The sequence below is a fragment of the Sinohyriopsis cumingii genome, chromosome 13 (genome assembly GCF_028554795.1).
Source record: "Sinohyriopsis cumingii isolate HCF-2022 chromosome 13, ASM2855479v2, whole genome shotgun sequence".
Lineage (NCBI taxonomy): Eukaryota > Metazoa > Mollusca > Bivalvia > Unionida > Unionidae > Sinohyriopsis > Sinohyriopsis cumingii.
This window is the reverse complement of record NC_142973.1, coordinates 14286767-14311186: the sequence shown is the minus strand read 5'-3', so window position 1 is coordinate 14311186 and position 24420 is coordinate 14286767. Positions and strand designations below refer to the sequence as shown.

General features: G+C 34.6%; 1 protein-coding gene across 1 annotated transcript in view; it reads left to right on the top strand.

Moving 5' to 3' along the window:
• The first annotated feature begins 1521 nt into the window (after positions 1-1521).
• The window catches only part of LOC149784964 (dnaJ homolog subfamily C member 25 homolog), a 47811-nt gene continuing 24912 nt past the window's right edge, over positions 1522-24420 (top strand). Inside the window, exons 1-7 of the mRNA XM_089978616.1 lie at positions 1522-1660; positions 4009-4037; positions 5127-5192; positions 6336-6389; positions 9608-9662; positions 15767-15873; positions 18843-18980. Coding sequence (XP_089834742.1) covers positions 1555-1660; positions 4009-4037; positions 5127-5192; positions 6336-6389; positions 9608-9662; positions 15767-15873; positions 18843-18980 — 555 coding nt within the window. The 5' untranslated portion in view covers positions 1522-1554. The remainder of the gene's footprint in view (positions 1661-4008; positions 4038-5126; positions 5193-6335; positions 6390-9607; positions 9663-15766; positions 15874-18842; positions 18981-24420) is intronic.

Below are 24420 nucleotides of genomic sequence, written 5' to 3'. Positions count from 1 at the left end.
GTTTTCATTCATTCATCAATTTTATAAAAAGGTATTGTGATATCTCTTGTCAACTGACTGCTTAACATTTTTCTGTATATCTAGGGTATCCCTATATACTACTCACTCCTCTGCCAACGTCACATCATATGGTTGAGCCATGTCCGTCGGCTGGATGACGGACGGATCCCCAAAGACATTCTTTGTTCGAAACTTTCCTCTGGCAAAAGGTCGATCGGACGGTCACATCTCCGCTTCAAGGATGTCTGCAAGCTCGACATGAAAGCCCTTGGCATTAATGCAAGAGCTTGCTCTAGACAGGTCCAGCTGGCGACATGCTCTGATCACTGATCTGAAAGCCGGCGAGGACAAGCTACGCTTGCAAGCTGATGAAAGGCGATTGCAGAGGAAGAAGAAGCAGCTCCAATCCACAGCAGACTCAGTCTTCAAGTGCAGCAAGTGCAACAAGGACTGCCACTGACGTGTTGGGCTACACAGCAACAGCAGACACTGCACAACCACCAACAGAGACATTTCTCATGAGCGCACTTCCATCGTCTTTCGAGACTAACGGATGCCAACCACACTATCCGTAACAGCTATTGAAATATGGAAAACGAATTTTGCCAGACAAGACAATACTAACTTATGAAAGTACAATGAATGAATTACCAATTATATAAAATGTATATTGTTGTTGTTGTAGGGTTTAACGCCATTTTTTCAGCACACGATAGGCTATACATGGCGGCCAGTATTAATGGTGGAGGAAGAATCCGGGAAAACCCCGGAAAGAACCACCGACCCACGAGAAGCTACTGGCAAGCTTTCTCACATACCCACACTGGCTGAATCCGAGGCTCGAACCCACGCAGACAAAGGTGAGATGGCAGTGATCCGTAACGGACAGCGCTTTAGACCACTCGGCCACTCGGGGCCCCTATAAAATGTATATTTAAAAAAAAAAAGGCTATCGGCTCGTCTTTATACAATTTACCTTGAGTTCAGGAAGTGAAAATGACCAAGTGGAGCTAGCACTTTTTTGAAAGATGCACATCTTGAGTAAGGCCAAACTGTATGCTCTATAACCCATATTACACCCATTAATCATACACCAAAATTAAGGCAATTAAAGGTTCTTTGAACTATACCAAATATATTCAATTTTTTTTTATTATTATTTAAATAGCCAGTATAACCAGTGAGGAAAGCCAGGGAAATTCTTTTTCTTTAAAATTCTAATCTATGCAAAATACAAAACTGTAGAGCGCCACCATAGTAAACCGCAAGCTAGCATGGTACTTAGTGGCTGCAAACCTGGAAAGCAAACTTTGTATACACAAAATGGAATTATCACAGTCTAATTAATTGAACGATTTCTAAACTTACTCGTCGTATAATTTAATGTGTGAATTTGGCAGGAATAATTAAAATGCTTTAAATTAAAGATAAAGTAAAGGTTAAAATAACCAGCATCCTCTTTACACCACTGGATTAAACTGTTTGTGATACAAATATATTTCGTTCCATAAATAATTTCTTTCAAGATTTACTGTGACAACTCAGGATCTGACGATGGCGGCGCCGGGAGTTTTGTACACGGCAATATTTGTTGGGTGTGTTACAATAGCATCTGGCTTAATAGAAGGGCTGTATTGTGGTATCGATAATTGTTATGATGGTAGGTTTGATGATTTGCACATTTTTATTTATTTGTTTGTAGGTGTTTGGCTCATGAAAGTTCTCATGTGCAACAGCTACAATACTGTACCCCTATTTTCGAGCACACGTCATATCTTCGGATACACGATTTTTTTTTTCTAGCATAAAGTCAGTATATGTGCTTTTGAAAAATTATAAAATCGATTGAAAAAACCAAACTAGATAGGTATATATATATATATATATATATATATATATATATATATATATATATATATATATATATATATTACAATGCTGTCGGGCATTTCAGCGCAGCTAAGGTTTCCATCTCCAATATTGAAGCAAAACGCATACCGAATTTGACCGATTGACGAAAATAAAATACTGTAATGCTTACCATTTGAAAAGAGGCAATTGTCACCAGAATATTCTGTTCAAAATAATATTAATTTTGGACACACGGGATACCACCACCATGTTTTCATGACTTACGATGTGTCTGTTTATTCTGCATACAGCTTTGAAAAAATGTAATGTGTATCTGTCGGGCTATAGAAATGAAATACATTACTTTCGACTGTTTCTGTCAGCATTTCAGTCTAGTAATTAGGTCAGGTTTATAGCTAGTTTTACAAAATTCTACTAGCTATCAAATCAACATGCTATCACAACTCTATGGGCTTAAAATAAGTAATAGAAAAAAGTTAGAGGCAAGCAGCTTTATAAAATTCATCAATTTAATTTCCTAGAATACAGTGTGAAACTGTAACAGTAACTTACAATATTGTGAATTAAATCCTAAATAGTCCTAGAATTACATTCACAGAAGGGGCCCTGAGTGGCCGAGTGGCCTAAAGCGCTATCCGTTGTGGATCACTGCCATCTCACCTCTGCCTGCATGTGTTCGAGTCTTGGATTCTGCAAATGTCAGTATGTGAGAAAGCTTGCCAGTAGCTTCTCGTGGGTTGGTGGTTCTTTCCGGGTTTTTTTCGGGTTCTTCCTCCACCATTAATACTGGCCGCCATGTATAGCCTATTGAGTGCTGAAAAATGGCGTTAAAAAAACTTACACAGATATAGTTATATATTATTTCCTTCGATCACATCCATGAGCCCCCTGTGGAAGAAACCACAATTAGGCACCAGCCTTGTGGATTGCATGAAAATTTTAATGTATGTTGCCATTTAGAAATGAAATGGATCCATGTCACTCATTTTATCTTTGTCATAAATTGTATGAAAAAGAATTGTCATTTATACATATCACTATTCTTACAGTTACTACACTAAAATGCTCTAACAAATCTCTACGTGGCTGCTCCTCTGATTTTATTCTTTGGACAGGATAAATAACACAGTTAATCAAAACCTCAGTCTTTCAAAATGTTATTCTGTATTCAAGAATCACTATTCACATCATTTTTCTTTAATCCTTCTCTGTATATCCATTGTAGACACAAATCTCTGTGCAGTACATTAAAAATCAATATTTTTATTTTATACTAAAATTGTAAAAGAAATTGTGCTAAATGGTTGTATTGCTTTAAGGAATGCTTAGAAATATTTAATTTTTACACAGGGACTGACAGAGATGATTTTTTCTTTGGTCACCTATTTTTGGAGATTATTATTGCCAGATTTCCTCTTTCCTGCCCTAGTGCCCCTTAAGTCTCAGCCCAAATCAAGGAAGGACACTTTTCCAAATAACAGATGTGACTTTGGCATCATATTTGGATGAGATCAGTTTTTGTTTTTATAGTGAATTCTCAGCCCCAAAAGCTGTCGTAGTCAAGTTTTGCAAGCTTGAAAGTGGTGTATGAAATAATCATGTATGTTGTTGACCCAAATTCATTATAGATGAATATATTGCTTATAATAAGCAAATTTCTGTTTGTTTGGAATCTGATATGCAAATGGCATTTTGTCAAAAAGATATTTTTTCTCACACAGATGACGGCAAAAAAAGTACCAGTGAGCTTCGGTCACTTTCTTACGCCGCATATTTATGGATCACATGATGCAGAGATAGCATGGCGCTATATATATATAAAAAAGTCGGTCTTTATCATATCAAAACTGTAATTGAACAAAAATATAAATCTACACTTGATAATCAAAATGTCACAAAAATTGGAAGAAAAATGTTGAAGCTATGACAGTTTCATTCTATGTATATTCTGTAAAATCACTATCATGATGGAGTTTGAGTTATCCAATATACTCACACTTAGTGATATCTGTGGCCAGGAGGCAATAGTCAGGTGTCATTATTGACTGACATGTGTAATCATCAGGCCATTAACTGTATCAGGTTATCCTACCAAGATATATGTATTAAATAATTAAATTGTTTTTTTTTCTTCAGTCCTTGGAGTTGGAAGAGATGCAACAAAAGTGAGTATTGACTACAAACAGTTATTTAACCCTGTATAAAACATGTGATGCAAAACACCTCATCACATAAGTGATTCATATTTTCAGAATCAAACTCCAGTATAGTAAATGATCATTTCAGATAAATAAGTTCAGCCATTAATAATGGCATTATAGGTACAAATATGACACAGCTCAGTGCATCCAGTCAGAGAAAGTGGCCAATTACTTTTGAGATGTGTGGATCCCTTTATTCAGGTAGATAGCACTACTGAATAACAATTACAAATGCAAAAACAAAAAAAATATGTTTTTCTATTAGCTTTATTATAGTTAAACCAAAGTCACTGAATAAAAAAAATCCTCATCTTAGTTTCTTGCATGTGCCATGACAGTACACTGATTTCACCACAACAGTACACTGATTTCACCACGACATTACACTGATTTCACAATGACAGTACACTGATTTCACAACAACTTACATATAACTGAGAAACAGAGAACTGACTCTTTGTGTATGTTTGGTCTTAGAAACAGCTGTTCATACTTCAAACAATATCTGGATAAACCATTTGCAAAACTCACTGAGACCAGAAGAAAATCGGCTTATGAGAGAGGCCTGTGATGAATATGGAATGAAAGAAGTCTTTTGCAGCTATTTTAAGTATGAATGGAAACTTTCCAGGCATTTCTGTAAAGTTTTTTAAATATTGAATGATCCTGTATCCTAATGACAAAGGATGTAATTCATATCTATCCTAAGAGATGAACATATTTCACCTCAGAGCTTTAATTTACAAACAGATGAAGATATGGAATTATGACTGCTTTTCCCACCATTAAGCAAACTAATTACTTCAACCCACTTCTTTTTTATAAGAACCACCTCACTTTTGAATTTGATGCATTGCCACATTAATTCACGTGTTATACCTTTGTCTCATCAATGCCTATCTCATGAAGCAAAAGTTTAGTTCATGTTTGCAGGGCAGTCACTGTCACTGTATATATGAAATAAATCCACAAATTTGACATCATACAAACAAAATATAAATAGCTACAGTGGAAAGAGTTAACATTTTACTTCATTGTACTAACTACTTTCAGGGGGAAATCACCAAAGCCTACAGGAAGATGGCTAAAATCTGGCACCCTGATATGCATCGAGGAAAGGTAAGACATGACACACACAGTCCCTTTGTACATCCTTCATTGATCTTCATTCAGAGTGTCATTCTCAAACAATAATCAATAATTTGGATGTCTGAATAGTGTAAACAGTTATATACTAGTTTTTTCTATTGGGTTAGTTGTGTAGTTGTAGCCATATGCTTTGTATCTTGTCTGCCTGGAACAAATTTGGAGATCTAAACTTCTGGTTTGCCATTCAAGTTCTGATTGGCAGTTATTGTTTGCTCCAGCCCAGGATAAACAATAGCCACCAATCAGACCTTAATGTAGTTTATTCACTGTCAGACACACTAGAAGTGTTGGAATGCAGACTCAGTCCAAGTAGATACCAAGCCACAGAGTAAAATTGATAATAAAACGTTTAGAATAGCACTTAAAGTATACATGATTAGAATGCCTCCTTTTGTGTTGATATATATTATAGGTGACTGAACATGTTGATGGGATGAAAGAAATTTGCACTAATTCAGAAACAGGGTATGTTTAGACCAGTGTGAGTTAGTAAGCTGGTGGTATAAGAGAGGGTGTCATTAATAGTTTAACCTTTTCACGGACAGAAACGTGTGGATGCAGTAGTTATTTTGCATCAGTGGGACAGTCGGTTGGTGGGATTTATTTGATAGTCATCTCAGTTCCAGTATCCCAATGTATTCTAGACAAGATTATCCTTGCACCATGAAATTCAACTATTTCTTGTTTTTATGATAACATTGTAATGCCTTCAAAATTTAAGCATAAAATTGGTAATAAAACATGTTTAAAGCATTCATAAGTAAGGGCATGGTGACCAAGATTTGTTTTTTTGTATATAATTTATATTATAATAGCACCCATTTTCACTATTATCTTTTCTTTATATATTAATAGTTTACACTTTTGTATGTATATGTTGTTGCACCTTAAAGAACACATTCTGAAAAGGTCAGATGTTGGAGTGATCTGATCTTTGAGAGTAAAGACACCAGAGAATATGTAGAAAGCCTGCTAGAACCATGGGTCAAATTCAGGATCACAGAGGTGCAAAGCAAACACCTTATTCTTGTTTGATTATAGTTTATAATTTTTCACCTTGGTGAAATGGGGCAAGTGCAAGCTTTCATTGTTCTTTACTTTGATTTGTTACAGAAGGAGAAAGAAGATGCTGCTCAGATGTTTCAAAAAATAGCGAATGCATACGAGGTAAGTCTTGTGGTGTATAAACACACACTTTCTATACCTTTATTCTTTCTTATTTTCAGGATGGGGTCTTTTATACCAAATTTTGGTGTATATAACACTTTTTTTTACAATTTTCAAGTACATGAGAACAAAAGAGAATTTTTCCAGTCAGTCTGATCACGATCATGGCACTATAGCTGTGTAATGTCGTATTAATTGTAACTATATTGTTTACTAGTCTTATTAAAGAATTCAATAATGAGTATAAACCTTGAAAGACTTCTTAAATAATGCATATACACCTAAATAATGTGTATACACCATGATAGTCTTGTTAAATATTGCATTTAAACCTCAATAGTCTTATTAAATAATGCATATAAACCTCAATAGTCTTATTAATATATTGGATAAAAACCTCAATAGTCTTATTAAATAATGTGTATACACCATGATAGTCTTGTTAAATATTGCATTTAAACCTCAATAGTCTTATTAAATAATGCATATAAACCTCAATAGTCTTATTAATATATTGGATAAAAACCTCAATAGACTTATAAAATAATGCATATAAACTTCAATAGTCTTCTTAAATAAAACCTTGATAGTCTTATATTCCTGTTGTACGTATGCACATCAAAGCTTTAGCTGACACTGATTAAAATAAAATATGCAGAAACAATGCATTGCCATAAAGAAATATCTAATACTCGGATTTATAATGAGAAGTAAAACAAAGGAGAAAGGTCCTACATACATTAACTTATTATTTTGTTTCCTGGTCACTGATCAAAATATTAATACTGCTGGGGTTATAAATATACTTCAGTTCAACCGTAAAAACAGAAATTAATAAATGAAGAAAAAGTTTATATTGAATATTACACAACTGTGGAAGCATTAGTGTTCCACAATAATGTGGTACTTCATACAGTTTTAACGTAAACATGACACAGTAAATTAACAGGTCATGTAATTCCGATTGAGACACAAAGCAAAAAATGCTACACAACATGTGAAATTGAATGAGGTTATTAAGCCAAGCAATCAAAGAAAAAGACAATCAAGGTTTACATGCATTACTTATCATGGTGTATACACATTATTTTATACGACTATTGAGGTTTTTATCCACTATATTAATAAAACTATCATGGTGTATACACATTATTTTATAAGTCTATTGAGGTTTTTATCCACTATATTAATAAAACTATCATGGTGTATACACATTATTTTATAAGACTATTGAGGTTTTTATCCACTATATTAATAAAACTATCATGGCGTATACACATTATTTTATAAGATAATTGAGGTTTTTATCCACTATATTAATAAAACTATCATGGCGTATACACATTATTTTATAAGACTATTGAGGTTTTTATCCACTATATTAATAAAACTATCATGGCGTATACACATTATTTTAATATGACAATTGAGGTTAATATGCATTATTTTATAAGACTATCATGTGGATATGCTTAAAATTCTTCCTTAAAATATGACCTGGCACTCGCAATTTGCTTTGCTAGTCGCATGAGTACACAAATCTTACAACCCACATTTTCAAATGTTGTAGAGAAAGAAAAAAATAAATGGTATACTGGTTGTAAAATTTTTTCGAAAGAACACAACATTTTCCATATTTATATATTCCGAGAACAACTTCTGGAGTTTTATCACGTGACTGCCACATTGACATGTGCTTTCTGCTTGATAAATCAGACTGGCGCAATTGCTGGTTTTTACTAAAAGTATCTGACTTTCATTAAATATAAATGAATTTCTGTACAATAACATTTAAAAGGAGTTTTTGTTGATATCACGTGACTATTGGACTTCTGATGTCGTCGTTAGAGAATTGTGAAGTTATGTGACTAGTAATGCAAATGGCGAGTAACGGGTCAGGTTTCATATATACTGTAGTTTCGTCTAGTCTGTCAGGGGATTAAAGAGATAATGAAATCATTTTCCTATTGATTTCATGCAGGTATAAGTCGATATAAAATAAGTTTAAATTTTCTAGGCCCACTGGTAAGCAACTACCATATGTTGCTACCGCACGGTGGTGGAAAATTCCAAATTTTCTCTATGCAGTTGCAATGACTCCACACCCCAACTAAATGTCCAAATAGGAAAAATGTTGTGGGAATATTCGGAGGAAACCCGGATTAGAAAATGGACTGCTATTCGTTTTAAGCCAAATTTATAGTCCAAATTGTTGAATCTTAGAGCTGAAATGAGAAATTATCGTTCCTTGTATTATGTATTAAAAAATGATATGAGCCCCTGTATCAATACAGGTTTGGGGACTGGTTTAATGAATTCCAAGAAGACAAGTTGATTTTACAGAAAATTCAGTCCTTGTTTATACAACAGTATATAATTTTGAAGGTCTTTTGTCAAAATTTAAATCAACCCTTTTTGAAAATGTTTTTTAAATGATGGATTTTTAACCAGATCATTTTAAGGAGATTAAGTTGTTTGAAAAGTCTTGTTTGTTACTTGATGGCACAGATAAATTCAGAATTATTGAAATTATTTGCATTTATTGGTTTTTTTATGCTGTAATCGGAAATGTTTACTTTCTATAAGATGTGTGTGTGTGTATATATATATATATATATATATATATATATATATATATATATATATATATATTGCTATAGAATTCTTTAGATTTAAAGGGGTTTGAAAGGAAGCAAAACTAATTTATGTTCATTATGTTGTTCCATCTTAGCAACATAATGCAGGTCAGCAAAATAAAGTTAGAATTTATATTCTATACATTGAAATGGCTTTACATGCCAATTTATACGAATATAATCAAACTTGTTTTGTATGGTACATTTTGTGGTTTTGTACATGATCATCTTTTCTGACTTAAATGCTTTGGAGAGTCTTGAAAGAGAAACATTTTAGATCTAGAAAATGCATGTTTTGTCATCTAAAATGTTTTTTTTTATTTCCATTCAGTAATGGTCATATGTGAACCTTGAAAAAATTAATTTCATCATGGAAAAACCCTGGAAATGACCTGGAAATTTATCTTTAGAAAAGTGGGAACCATTTATACATTTATAACACCAGATGAATAATGAATGTAACTGCCTTTCATTTGGGTCCCAGATGTTTGAAGTATTCCAGACAGGAGCAAAATATGAGGACTGGTCATACTGGTCATACCATTACACTAATGGTGTTGATATCTTTTTGTTTTCTTTAAGATTCTTAGAGATGAAGAGCAAAGGAATGATTACAACTACATGGTGGATCATCCAGGTAAATTGTTTGATCATATGACTTCACCAATACAATGGTCTTTAAAGCTATGTCATTATACTCCTTCTTTTCGACTGGAATCACTCTGTGTATGGCTTTCTGTTTATCTATCTTCCCTTTCTATTCATCTTTTAAGACCAATCTAGCAATGTTGTTGCATCAAGGGCTGTGACACATAAACTGGGTCATTGTGACCAACTTTCCAGCTTTAGCATTGCCTTCAAATATATCTTGGCCTTGATTTCAATACCTATTCCTTTATTGCCACCAAAGTTCTGTGAGGATACATCATGGAATGAATGTAAACCACATCTAGGTAATTATAAATTACATTCAGTGATGTAATGAACATTTCTTAAAAATATGGGTTTTCACTACAGAAGTAATGGGGTTGTATTTTGCCCATGCACTCACAGATCCAGTGTTCCTTATATTTCACTGGTGAAAATCATGTCTGGTGTCAAAAGTAAATGCATTATTTGTTATCACGTGTGTGTGTGTGTGTGTGTGTGTGTACGTGCACACACATGTACACAGTACTGAATTTCTTAAAATTGTAACCCTGCCTGAAATGGCAGTTGGAAACTCGTTTTGGGGGTTACTTCTGAATATATCCAAACACATCTGTTTCCAAGAGTCATTTCAGTTAGCCAGATGCTTAGGCGTATAAAAGACATGCTTTTGATTTGGCTGTTTCCCCATGCATGTACAAAAGGATACAAATTGGACATCTTTTGTTTGTGTTTTGTGCTTTTTTGTTGTTAATTTTGCATATTATTTCCATGATTTTTGTTCTGCCCCCTTTTTACTCCAAAACCTATCCCACCTTTTGCAAAGGTTTGTCTGTCTGTATGCAGTTCAGACCACTCTGCTTTAGATCTAAGACCAGACACAAACTTTGATTACAGAACTGACAATTTTCAAATCTGGGCTAAACAAAATTGTTTTTTTTCTTCCATTGTATTTTTTAACTCAAGTAGAAAGTCTGCATTGTTTGGTATCATTGCAGAACTACATCTTTCTCCTTTTCTTTAATATCTGCCAGCTTTGTTGTATCATGAATGACGCTGACATTACAGATCATAAAAGTTGGATACAACCTCATGGCACATGGGGTTAATGAGTTAATGTTGCGATCACTCAAGACCATGAAATCATTGTTGAAAAGTAACCCTTTCATTCTTTGCTACCTTGGGCCCCACACGTTTCCATCATCACTTACGTTGCCACCAGGCTGTATCGGTCATGTTATCAGTAAACATAGTCATGGACCAATAACGATACAGTCCTCATTTCATTTAACTTCACCCTCATCTTGTACAAAAATTCAAAGCCAGTCTCAATAGTGAAGTTCCAGCTATTAACATCTATGGGAATGTCGAGCCATATTCAGTACACATGGATCTAGGGTTGCATCTTGGATGCATGATTTCATGATTTCCCTCAAAATTGCTACCTTGGGCCCCACACGTTTCCATCATCACTTACGTTGCCACCAGGCTGTATCAGTCATGTTATCAGTAAACATAGTCATGGACCAATAACGATACAGTCCTCATTTCATTTAACTTCACCCTCATCTTGTACAAAAATTCAAAGCCAGTTTCAATAGTGAAGTCCCAGCTATTAACATCTATGGGAATGTCGAGCCATATTCAGTACACATGGATCTCGGGTTGCATCTTGGATGCGTGATTTCATGATTTCCCTCACAATTTGAATATTTATTGCAAAATTATACTCTATTTGCCCTCAAAATGGTGTAGAAAATACTTACTATAAAACATTTATATAAATCCCATATGTATTTATTGTTATGAATGGAATTCAATGCTGGGATTGTCTGGAAAAATCAATACACGACTTGGAGCTTAGTTCTGTTTGGCAATCTCACCTATGTTATGTTCCCCAGACCTGCATGTGATACTTTTTGATATTTTTGAGAGACAAATCCAAAGGAAGGACTGAAAGTATTTAGGATTTAAAACAGGAAAACCAGGAAAGGGAAGATGTATAAGTATATAAATACATTTCACAAGATAGATAAATGTTGCTGAGAAAGGAGTATATTAAATGTCTCTGCCAATTCCCACCAACTTTCAACAATGCATGTTGTTAATATCTGTTTATAAAGCACATATTGTTGAAACAACAGATGATTCATCATAATTTAATTGGAATCATGATGTAACAACTTTCCAGTTAATTTGGCCAGTTAGAAATCTTCACCTTCATATGTACCCTTGTGATAATTGTGGATATGCTTAAAATTCTTCCTTAAAATTTAGCAACATTTTTCTTGTGAAAAGTAATTGCATCCTTAGATAAATCTCTGTCGGAATCTTCTTGGCATAACATTGTATCATTAAGGCAGCACATTCTTGAAAATACAGGAGATCATGGGCAAATGTTAATACTGTTTAACCAGATGAAAAGCCACACAACTTTTACATTTTCTGCCTCTTAACTTCCTATATGCTTAATTAATAAAGATATGTGATAGCTAATCGAAATTCAAACCTTCACTGCATTAAATTACTGTACATGCATCCCAGATTTAAGAAAATCCATATTTCTTCAATTGAAATGGATGCATCCATGCAGCTGTCTATCATGGACCTGATATAGTAGTTGTCATGGATGTCCACATGGTTTGTAGTGGATAGCAGTTTGACGCCCTGGTTGGAAAGCCAAAGCTGTATAATGATGTAATAGTGGATGTCCACTACATCACATGGAATTCTTCATGTCCACTAAACTACAGTAGACAGTGCACAATGTTCTTTTCATCTGTACAGTTAATATCTAAAGACTCATCCAGTGAAACACAATAACATAAATGTGTTGCTGGAAAGAGAGATACATTTTTAATCAAGAATCAAATGAGAACATTCAGGAAGCTTCATAAGATATAAAAAGTTTATTGGTACAATGGCATGATATTAGTTACCTTGGCTAATAGAGAGACAGACTTTCTGCTTTTAAAATTTAAAGAAAAGATAACACAACCATAAATGTGAGAAGGAAAAAGATTTTGAAGTGATCTGGAGCATGATTGCATGAACTATTCCAATACTAAAGTAAACAATGAGATGCACATGGTATTCTGTTGTGTTATTCCTTCAGCCAGTTTTTTGCTTAATGTGTTCACTAACGATGAAATACACGTACCTATATCCATCCTCTAGTCCACCTTCTTATAGTACTTCATCAAATATACATGTACATGACAAAATTTCCCAGTATCCGAGGGGGCAGAGAACTAGAAAAGTTTTTAGATTTACTATGGAGCTACTGTACATAAGAAGACTCTTCTGTGTGTATTCCTTTGCTAACAACTCTAAAAATTCTGTATCAGGTTTTGGCATCTGATGAGTTTAATTATGCTAAATTTAGAAGTGATGAAAATGCACAATCATTTAATTATATTTGGTAAACTAACATACATAAGTTTAATTTAATGTTGATACAGCTTGATTTTGTATTGTATATTCTTTCAGTCCATGCGACATATACCACATAACCGCTCCAGTGGCCTAGTGGTTAGAGCATCCGCCTTGGATGCGGGAGGTTGTGGGTTTGATCCCAGCCGAGTCATACCAAAGACTTGCAAAAATGGTACTAACAGCTGCCTTGCTTGGCGCTCAGCATTAAGAGGTTAGTGTTAGGACTGGTTGGCCTGGTGTCAGGATAATGTGACTGGGTGGGACATCATGCCACGTGTCTGCGGCATGATGCCCTAGTGCTAGACATCACTATAAACTGTTACACTGCAGACATCGTAGCGATATAACTGTACAACTGTTAAAGCTATGTTAAAAATCCAAATCACATCACATCACACTGTGTTTCCAATTGTCAAACAAATATTGGTTTTTTTGTCAGTTAATTTGCTTGGATTTCAACTAACTTGTTACATTTTGACTTAATTATCAGTTTTACATGGGCATTATTCAACATGATATAGTTCAAAACAGAATAAAAAGAGATATTTTCATGCTGTCTTGTTGGTCAAGTGACTTTAAATAGATTTATTAAGCTTTAAAACTGTTACAATATCAAAATCATAATAAATAATCAATAATAACGATTGATGATGTTTTTTAACATAATCATAATCATCTTTTAAAATCCAGCTGAAAGACATACTATTATGCAGATTTAGTTGTGAAATGACTTTCAGCAATGGATGTAAGATGTCATTTTCCCTTCAACTTGACAGCTTCTCCACACCTATTGTTTTGGAAACATCAAAGAGCAGTAACAACTTTCCAGCTTTTTGACCGCTGTTTCATTAGCATTGTGAGAGTTGAGAGAGTGAAACTCAATGTGGACAGAACTGTTTTTACGAGTAAAAGATAAATCTTAGTATGATAAAGTCATAAACTTTGTTTTAGCACCTAATCCCTAATTGTCAGTAGTTTATATTTTGCTATTCAAGAACACTAAAAAACTCATTTGTCTTAATACAAATGGTGGAATTAAAATATATCATGCATTCAAAATGTTGTTGACATCTTTTTTATTTTAAGTCTTTGAATTTTTTTCAAATTATTAGCAATCAATAACCTAATGAACCTAATTATTGCAGGAATCATTATGCCTGTTAGATCAAAAATGCATGGAAGTGAACGTCTTTATTATCTTTGATAGAGATATAAGTGTCTGCGATGAATATATTGCATGTCTTTTATTTTTTTATTCCTGCAAATGACCTATCTATGAAATTAAGTCCAATGAATATGATTTTCCACCCAAACCAAGAAATTTTACACCCATGAACTTAATGTGATTCACAGTAGTTCTTGCTGGAGAACTGCACATAATAAAAACAACTGTGACCCTCCTGAACTTATCTCAGATGTAACTGGATCAGATCTTTTGCATAAAACCAATGTTGCCCACAAAGCCTCCAAAAGGTAATGTACACTCATAACGTTTATGTTGCACATGGTCTATAGGCTGACATTCACTCATAACACCTATGCTGCACAAGGCCTAATATAGGCTGACATACACTCATAACACCTATGCTGCACAAGGCCTAATATAGGCTGACATATACTTATGGCACCTATGCTGCACAAGGCCTGCCATAGGCTGACATACACTCATGACACCTGTGCTGCACAAGGCCTACCATAGGCTGACATATACTTATGGCACCTATGCTGCACAAGGCCTGCCATAGGCTGACATACACTTACAACAACTATGCTGTACAAACTACCATAGGCTGACATAACACTCACAACACCTATGCTGCACAATGCCTACCATACATTCATAATGCCTAAAGTAATGATGGAGATACTGTGGGATACCTTATCAATACGTCTTGTATTAACAATACCCAGGGGCCAATCATAGAAGTCTGTAAAATCTTCCCTTAGATTGTAGAAGGACTCATAACCTATTATTACATGGTAAGTATGATTGATGAAAGATTGGGTTTTATGCTTAACATTTTCAAAAAGACAAATATGAGGTCAGAAGAATGTTTCCTCAGAAGTTTGGTTGACAATGGAACTATGTGGGGGGATGTTTATTTTCCACCAGGTTTTTGTTGTTGTATTGTTATCAATTGCACCAGCAATTTCTGACATATATACATGTCGATTATATATTTATTTGGGGTTTAACAGTTTCATTTTTCAGCCCAATTGGCTGCTTCATACAACTTTTCCCCTGTTTTCAAAAATATAAGAACAGAAATATTTCACGAAGAAAATAAAAAATTAGTATACGCGTCAAAAAGGAAAAGAAAGGAAATTTTGAAACAGTTTCATTTTAAATTGCTTCCTTGTAGCTACTAATTCAAGCTGGACTTTTAAGTTTTCTTAAGGTTGTCTTGTAGCACACTGGAAAACCACATGATCTTTAAATTTATTGAACCCAGTGATAAACTTTTCATAGACCATAATTCACTGACAGATACAATACATGGCAAAGTCCAATCATACAACTACTGCTGGGCACAAAGCCAAGCTTTTGATAAGGAAACAGGAATAATTGAGCCTATGCTCCAGATATATATAAGAAAAATGTCTTGGTGTTTATTTTTTTCTGCTTGAAAATATATCTGTTGTTTATTTATTTTTCAGAGGAGTATTACTATAATTATTACAAGTATTATCAAAGGCGCCTGGCCCCACAGGTGGATATCAGGATCGTCATCGCAGTCACCATCACAGTCATTTCCATTATTCAGGTAGCAACACTTGAGTACATAGGTGTGGTACTTCTCATGCTAAGAAATGCAAGACAGTTAATGTTTTTAGCATGTCTCAGTTTTGTACTTCATGGGAGGATAAAACTGAATATTCCCCATTTTTCAGTTATTAGTGTCCTGCATTGTGACTACATATGTACCAACCACCACCTTTCAAAAGCATGGCATGTAAAAAGGCTGGTATCCCTTCTTTATCCCCACTACCAAGGCAACATGACTTAGATATGGTCCCTATCCATCCATCAGTGATTTTGTCCATCCATCCACCTTGTGAAATCTCTGGCATCAACATTTATTAAGATTCAAACCAAATTTCTCAACAGTGGCTTGGATTAGTTCAGTAATGCATATTTATTAGAGTTAAAACCCTTACTCATCTTAACATCAGTGTAAACACTAGCTTCAGCATTTTTTTGGTAAGATTTTAACTAAATTTGCTTCGTCTGATTAAGAACACAGAAGAATTTGATGATGAGTATGTTAGAGTTATTGCCTATGATTATCTTAGCATAGGCATTGCAAATGCATAATTTTATGAACACTGTAGATATGATGTTCCAAATTTCAACAGAATTGTTGTGAACCTTCATCTCACCAAGAAAGTTTGATCATCTTAACATTGGCATTCCAGATTTATTATTAAATTCAACCAAAACTTGCTTTCAGGAGCTAAGTTGAGTTTGATGATGAGCATGTTTTGATGATGAGCATATTTCTTAGCAGTTTGACTCTTGTTAATTGTTGCAAGGTAGTGTTATTGAGCAAACTTGTGAGCACTCCAGCTTTCACATTTGTTGTTAGATTTCAACCAAATATTTCGTGAAGCTTAATCACAACAAGAGCTCAAATACATGAAATGATGAGCTCATTAAGCACATATTTCTTAAGAGTTCTGTCCCTTTAAGAACTTTGTACAGGCATTGCTAAGTCATCGAGTCCCATATACAGATGACTTTCTCACTTGGTTTTCAGTGCATTAAGCTATGTAAGTAATGGTCCCCATTAACTTTAATTTGTATTGTAGATGCCCAGGTCTTGCTTAAGTTACCCATTCCCATAAACAGACAACTTTCTTCTTTGTATTGTTATGTATTAGGTTGTGCAATGTATTAGGTTGTGTAAGTCATAGTCCCACTAGAATATTTATTGTGTAAGTCAAAGTCCTGGTAGCATATTTATTATATAAGTCATAGTCCCAGTAGCATATAATTGCATAGTCATAGTCCCAGGACAATATTTTGTTGTGTAAGTTATAGTCCTGGTAGCATATAAATTGTGTAAGTCATAGTCCCAGTAGAATATTTGTTGTGTAAGGCATAGTCCCAGTAGAATATTTGTTGTGTAAGGCATAGTCCCAGTAGAATATTTGTTGTGTAAGTCATAGTCCCAGTAGAATATTTGTTGTGTAAATCCCAGTCCCAGTAGAATATTTGTTGTGTAAGTCATAGTCCCAGTAGAATATTTGTTGTGTATTACAACTAAATATCTCATTGTCAGTATTTGACTCTCTCTATCTCTCTCTCTCACTCCTTCATTCAATCAGTCAGTCAGTCAGTCAATCAAACCTGGGCACATTAAGCTTCCCAGGATCTCTGTTAATTGGTATGATAGGTTGTTCCCATTCAGTCAGACTTTTCAATAACTGCCACCCATAGGACAAGGCCTAACTGGCTCTTGTACACAGCAGGTGACCTCTGAATGCAGGTTCACCATTAAAACTTGGTTCTTTACCTAATACTGTTATTGTTCATATTATTATTATAATACTGTTGTTGTTCATATTATTATTTTTATTATTATTATTATTATTATTATTACATGTATTATCATTATTACTTTTATATTTTTTCCAGGCAATTAGTGTAATTCCCATAATAAAGTCACTGTCTAAATTTATCATTTACAGATGTAAAGGAAAATGGTTTCATTTGTAGATCTGTTATAGCTTTCACACTATTTTTAGTTCTACAGGTTTAAACCATGACTTACGGCACTGACAGTTCATTGTCCATCATTTATTTTTATGTTGTTAATTCCCATCTCCTTCGAAGCAGCTACTTGGAGGATTGAAATGAAAACTTTATTCGTACCAAGGTCTAGTTCTACTACTACTATTCCAGCATCCATTATGGCAGGCAAAGTTGCTGTATTGAAAATGTTGTTAACGTTATTCCGCCTGTGTGGATGGTTATATTGAAAAGAGGTTTTCAGAAGAGATTAATTGTAATGTCTACCGGTAGTTGGTCCTAATGAAAATGGTGCCAATCTGACATCAGTATGGCCACTATGGCAGCATTTTGAAAATCTTATTATTGCTATTCCTTCTAAGCAGAAAGTCTTATCTACATTGGGTTTTCACCAATAGACTTATAATGGTGTCTTGTTGGACCGAAACGAACCTGCCAATTTAACATCTATTACAGTCACTTAAGTGGCCAGCTTGAAAATCTTGTTATCACTGCTCCTCTGGAACATATGGTTATATCAACCAATTTTCACCCAAAGCATTTTATCATATTTAGTTGGTCCTCTTAGCATACAGATCAAAGATAATTAACTAGTACATTCACAAATTGCATCAGATTTACAAACCAAAATTTTGAAAAATGTTTTGTAGATTAAACCTGCTGAACTCTCTTGGATGGTCAGGTATCATATGTCTGCAAATAAGTGAAAGGAAATGATTTGCTGTTTGATATTTCATTTCATTTAGCATCTGAAACCATTCTTTAATTAACAGCCATTTTTGTATTTTTTAATTAACATCCAATTTTGTACTTTTGTAATTAACAGCCAATTTTGTACATTTTATTTAACAGCAAATTTTGTACTTTTGTGATTAACAACCAGTTTTGTACTTTTTTAATTAACAGCCTAATTTTTTACCTTTGTAATTAACAGCCAATTTTTTACTTTTTAATTTACAGCCAATTTTTTACTTTTTTCAGTATTATGGAGCTTGGAACAATTACAATACAGCCATTAATTATTTATGCAAGGATCAAAAGTACAGAATCAGAGCTGTGGACATTGCCAAGCAGGAAGGTCTTTTGCCAGTAGCGAAAAAGAAAGAGAAAAAAAGCAAGGTTTCTGTTCTTGCAATCACTGCTTACTCAGTGATTGCTTTTTAGTCTCTACTATAGTTACATTGAACTTCTGAACTTTCCTTCCTGACAGAGAATTGTAAGACAGTCATAGTAGCTTGAATTTTTCCAGAGATTCTTGTTTTATCAGTAAGGAGCATATAATGATTTTTAAGGAACACTCAAGTCTTTTTTTGTTGAATTTTTTGTTTTTATACAGTACAGTAAAACCTGTTATGAGAGGCCGCCCCTTCTGCCAACCAAAAGCGGTCTCTCAAGACAGGTGGTCTCTCATAAGAGATGTGTGAAAATGGACTGGTTTTCAGGGTCAATAGTTAGCATTGTTGACAAATAAATAAAACCCATACTCACTGTACATGTAGCATATCCTTTATTCATAAATCTTGTTAAATATTGCATGCATTCCTCTCAAAATATCTTTATATGATAAAGATATACATCTATCAAACAACAAGAATAAAATTTATATTTCAGCATCACATTAATATGTACAAGAAAGGAACAGTTTGATATGATGTATATAATTCTATACACTTATTCACTTGTTTTTTTTTAAAAATCCATTATACTTTGTTGACATGTTTTACTCAGCTGTTTGGTCTGAACATGTATCTCAATTATTGCCTTTTCCTGAATCAACTTTCCACTTACTGGTATGTTTTTACTCCTTGCAACACAAAACCACTCCCATACTCGCTCGTTCAGATCTCCGTAAACTGTCCGTCGTGCCATGGCATATTTCCTCTGTGCTTGTGCACTTTTCTGCCATTCGTTTCTAATGGACTCCTTGTCTTTGATTACATTTTGAACTTGCGTTTTACCAACGCTTAAGCTGACTGCTATTTTGCAAGCAGTCTCCCGTTTTTCATTTCTTTCAATGACATTAATCCTTTCTTCCAGTGTTAAAATTTTTCTTTTTTTCAGCAGAGGTTCTGCCATTGTTATTAGTGTTGATGTTATAAAGACTATCGGTTTTTATCAGGTTTTGGGGAAATATATAATAAATATATATTATGTACCAATGAAAGAAACCAAAAGACATAATTAACTCATCAAGAAACAATACATTTATTCTGAGACGAAGTTTAAATCAAGAACGTTATAGCTCAATAACAAAGGTTGCGACCATCTGCACCCAGGTAAACAGATGGTGGCTTGGTGAAACACTAACAAAAGAAATAAAAAATAATTTTAAAAAAATCTGGAAATGATTCTCACTTACTAGTATTAAAGACAATGAGCTCTTTCACCCTCCAGGCCTTATGGATTAACTGGAAAGACAAACGATGTACTCAAACCTACACTGAAGCCCTTTCAAACAATTTCTCACTGGGACATAAGGACTACCGGCGTTTTGTGAGTTTTCATAAAGATAAAGAAAAAATACAAACCTCTAAATTGACTGCATATATCCATCATTACTCCCTTTGATGTTACTCTTACTGGCAATTCACATGACTTCGGCACTACAATGGCGGTTAGTGACATGTACTTTAGTCTGGTTTACTGCAGCTTACAAATGACACTGTACGCTGGAGTTGTAAATTTCACAAAACTGATACTGTAGAAAGACACATTTTTTTAAATACTTTATTAAAGCAATCTTTACTATGTATGCAGTCTTTGTTACAAAGGATTAAATGATGGTTAGAGGTGTTTATCTCGATATATGGTTGTTCAACTATAGTGTTATTTAATGTGCGCTTTGTTTGCATACTACATTTATCCTGAGGTCTAGTGTTTACAAAGGGTTAAGTTATGGTCAGAGGTGTCAATCTGTTTTGTTTTTTTGGCGTGGCAGTCGTTCATAGCAGTGTCAAAATGCATATTTTGCCAAGAAATCGCGGTCGCTGGTCGCGTTGAGCAGGTGGTCGTTCATAACAGAGCGTTTATATAGTAAAATCGATCCGTGCATTACGATTGTGGTCGGAAATGACAGGTGGTCGCTCATAGCAGAGGTCGCTCATGACAGGTTTTACTGTACCTTCTATTATTACACTGCATTATCTTTCCTGGCACTAGTCCCCAGTCCAAGAACATTGTTACCACCTCCATTTAGTAATTAAAGGTCTGGAATAAAAAACATGATACGAGTCTGATACTATGGTTCATTTGACTGTTGAAGTATCTTTGTTTGACTGGGACTCAATTCATTTCTTCAGATCTCTTGGGTACTCAGCACTCTGAGTGTTTGTCTTTTGAAATTTTGCTTTCATTCATATCCCTTTTCTTTGACCTTGTATTTGTTAATTTAGCCTGTCCTTGCATTATATATATGTATCTGTGCCCATTTTCATTGATTTTGAAAGTTGTGAATACATCTCTAACAAAGCAGTATTTCTTGTGGATAATTTCTCAAATACTTACTGGTGTCATGGTAAGTACAGGCTGCCAACACTTATGATTTGACCATAAATGCTACTGAAATGACCTTTAAATTACAGATTCACAAAATAATAACAAACGTTACGAAAATACAATCATTGCAGTCAAATCCAGATACTGTCTTGTCCTTGTTTGATCTGGATCTGGGTTTCATGTTAGATTCAGTGGAGGTCATCAAGGAACCAGTCTAACTGTACAGGAATACTTTAAACTGCCAATATTTTTCAGCTGTAACATATCCATGGTAAAGTTGTTGCTTCAGTAGCATTTTCTAGAGATGGTGTCCAACAAATGAAAACACATGGAAGATGAAAAAGACAATAAACCATTTAAATTAGTTTAAACAATTAGCACTTAAATATGAAATGAAATATTCAGGCTCTTGAAAAAATAAGGAAGGCAACAATTACGTTTATGGGATATCATGTTATGTTGATATTGAGTAGGTCTATTGGCAGAATATATGATTGCTGTCATTATGTGAAATTAAAAAAGTTGATAGATCTTTTAGCAAGATGCCTTTGAACTCATTGGGGTTTGGAACTGAAGTTTCCAAAACTGTACTGGAGATAATTGATGTCTAAGTGTACTTTACAAACTGTATTGGAAATAATTGATGTCTAAGTGTACTTTACAAACTGTATTGGAGATAATTGATGTCTAAGTGTACTTTACAAACTGTACTGGAGATAATTGATGTCTAAGTGTACTTTGAAAACTGTACTGGAGATAATTGATGTCTAAGTGTTCTTTACAAACTGTATTGGAAATAATTGATGTCTAAGTGTACTTTACAAACTGTATTGGAGATAATTGATGTCTAAGTGTACTTTACAAACTGTACTGGAGATAATTGATGTCTAAGTGTACTTTGAAAACTGTACTGGAGATAATTGATGTCTAAGTGTTCTTTACAAACTGTATTGGAAATAATTGATGTCTAAATGTACTTTACAAACTGTATTGGAGATAATTGATGTCTAAGTGTACTTTACAAACTGTATTGGAGATAATTGATGTCTAAGTGTACTTTACAAACTGTACTGGAGATAATTGATGTCTAAGTGTACTTTACAAACTGTACTGGAGGTAATTGATGTCTAAGTGTACTTTACAAACTGTATTGGAGATAATTGATGTCTAAGTGTACTTTACAAACTGTACTGGAGATAATTGATGTCTAAGTGTACTTTGAAAACTGTACTGGAGATAATTGATGTCTAAGTGTTCTTTACAAACTGTATTGGAAATAATTGATGTCTAAGTGTACTTTACAAACTGTATTGGAGATAATTGATGTCTAAGTGTACTTTACAAACTGTACTGGAGATAATTGATGTCTAAGTGTACTTTACAAACTGTACTGGAGGTAATTGATGTCTAAGTGTACTTTACAAACTGTATTGGAGATAATTGATGTCTAAGTGTACTTTACAAACTGTACTGGAGATAATTGATGTCTAAGTGTACTTTACAAACTTTTTAGTTGAACGTAATGTTTGCCTTTGCTGCATCAGTCTCAGATCACACTTGTGAACTTTTTAAATGCATGTTTTGCATTTCTACAATATCAGTATATGATACTTTATTGTACATTATTAAAAATTGGCCAACATAGGTCTATGAGAAAGCTTGCCAGTAGCTTCCTGTGTGTCAATGGTTCTTTCTGGTTTCCTGGGTTCTTCCTCCTCCAGTTCTATTGGCTCCCATGTATAGTAGCCTATTGTGTGCAGAAAAATGGCATTAAGCCCACAACATCAGCTGAAAATTGGTTTTACTAACCAAATAATATCAACTGCCTAATGGTGAAGGTCTTGTTATGGTTGGAAGGTCTGTAAGTATTTCCAAATATTTTGGTGTTTGAGTTACTTGTATTTATATATTTTATTTTTGGCCTTCCTAATACCTCATGTTGGTAGCAAATGGTATAAAATGGCAGCATTAGCACACCGCCTGTTTTGCATGCACAACTGTGTATGCACAGACAGTTGCACTATTTACTATTTGTGATCTGCAGAGGTTTGTGACTTGGCAGAAAGTTGCCAGAACTATGGGACCAGTAAGAAGCCGAACCTCATTCTCTTCTTCTGTAGAGGACCCTGTCCATTCCCAGGAGGGTGCTATGGAATTGCTTGGTGTATTGAAGTTGCCTGCATCCATGAGAGAGGTGTCTAGTAAGGAGGTTGCACATTGTTCCAATAAGAGAAGATTTTGAGGGAGTGATCTTGGATACTTCCCAGCATAGTGAGATATGCCTTCCCAAAGCAAAAGGAAGTGGTCATTCTGCACCAGTAGACCTCCAGTTAAAGCAAGCTCTCATTCATTGATATCAAGTTCCCTGAATAGACTTTCCGAAAAGGTACACATCATCTGACTGGTTATTGCCTTGTGACCAGTCACTGGCATCGTGTCACCAGTTAGTGTTTAAGGTGACAGTCAGCGATCTGTCGCTGGGCACTAGGTCACTGGACAATAGACACAAGTCTTTGAGTAATTTGTCTAGGGACAGTCATAGAAGGTGTCACCCATCATTCACAACTTGTCACTGAGAAACCTAGTGATACTTATAGAAGGTCTGTGTCAAGGTACCATGCACAAGTGACATTCACCTAGTTTCAGTTTCAGTTACTGGAAGCTGGGCAGTGACCACCAGGTACCAGTCACTGATCACCAGGTATGGTGTATGGGGCTGATCTTCTGTTTTCAGTCTCTGGTCACCAATCACATGACTGAGAACCAGTCACTGATCACAGGACTGAGAACCAGTCACTGAACACAGAGCACTGACATGGATGGACATGCTGAGCATCGGATATGGGATATCAATCTTTTGACCAGTTGCTGAGTTTTGATTACTGGTTAAGAGGATGGGACTGGTTCATTTCTCTCTTAATTCAATCCCAATAGAAAACGGGTTTTGAGATGCAGTCTGAGGGAATTAATTGAGTCAAAAACCCTTCCATTTTGATATTCCTGTTCAAGGTTGAAACAAATTGAGATTAACCACTGTGATGGCTCATTTTAGGAGGGTCCCTTC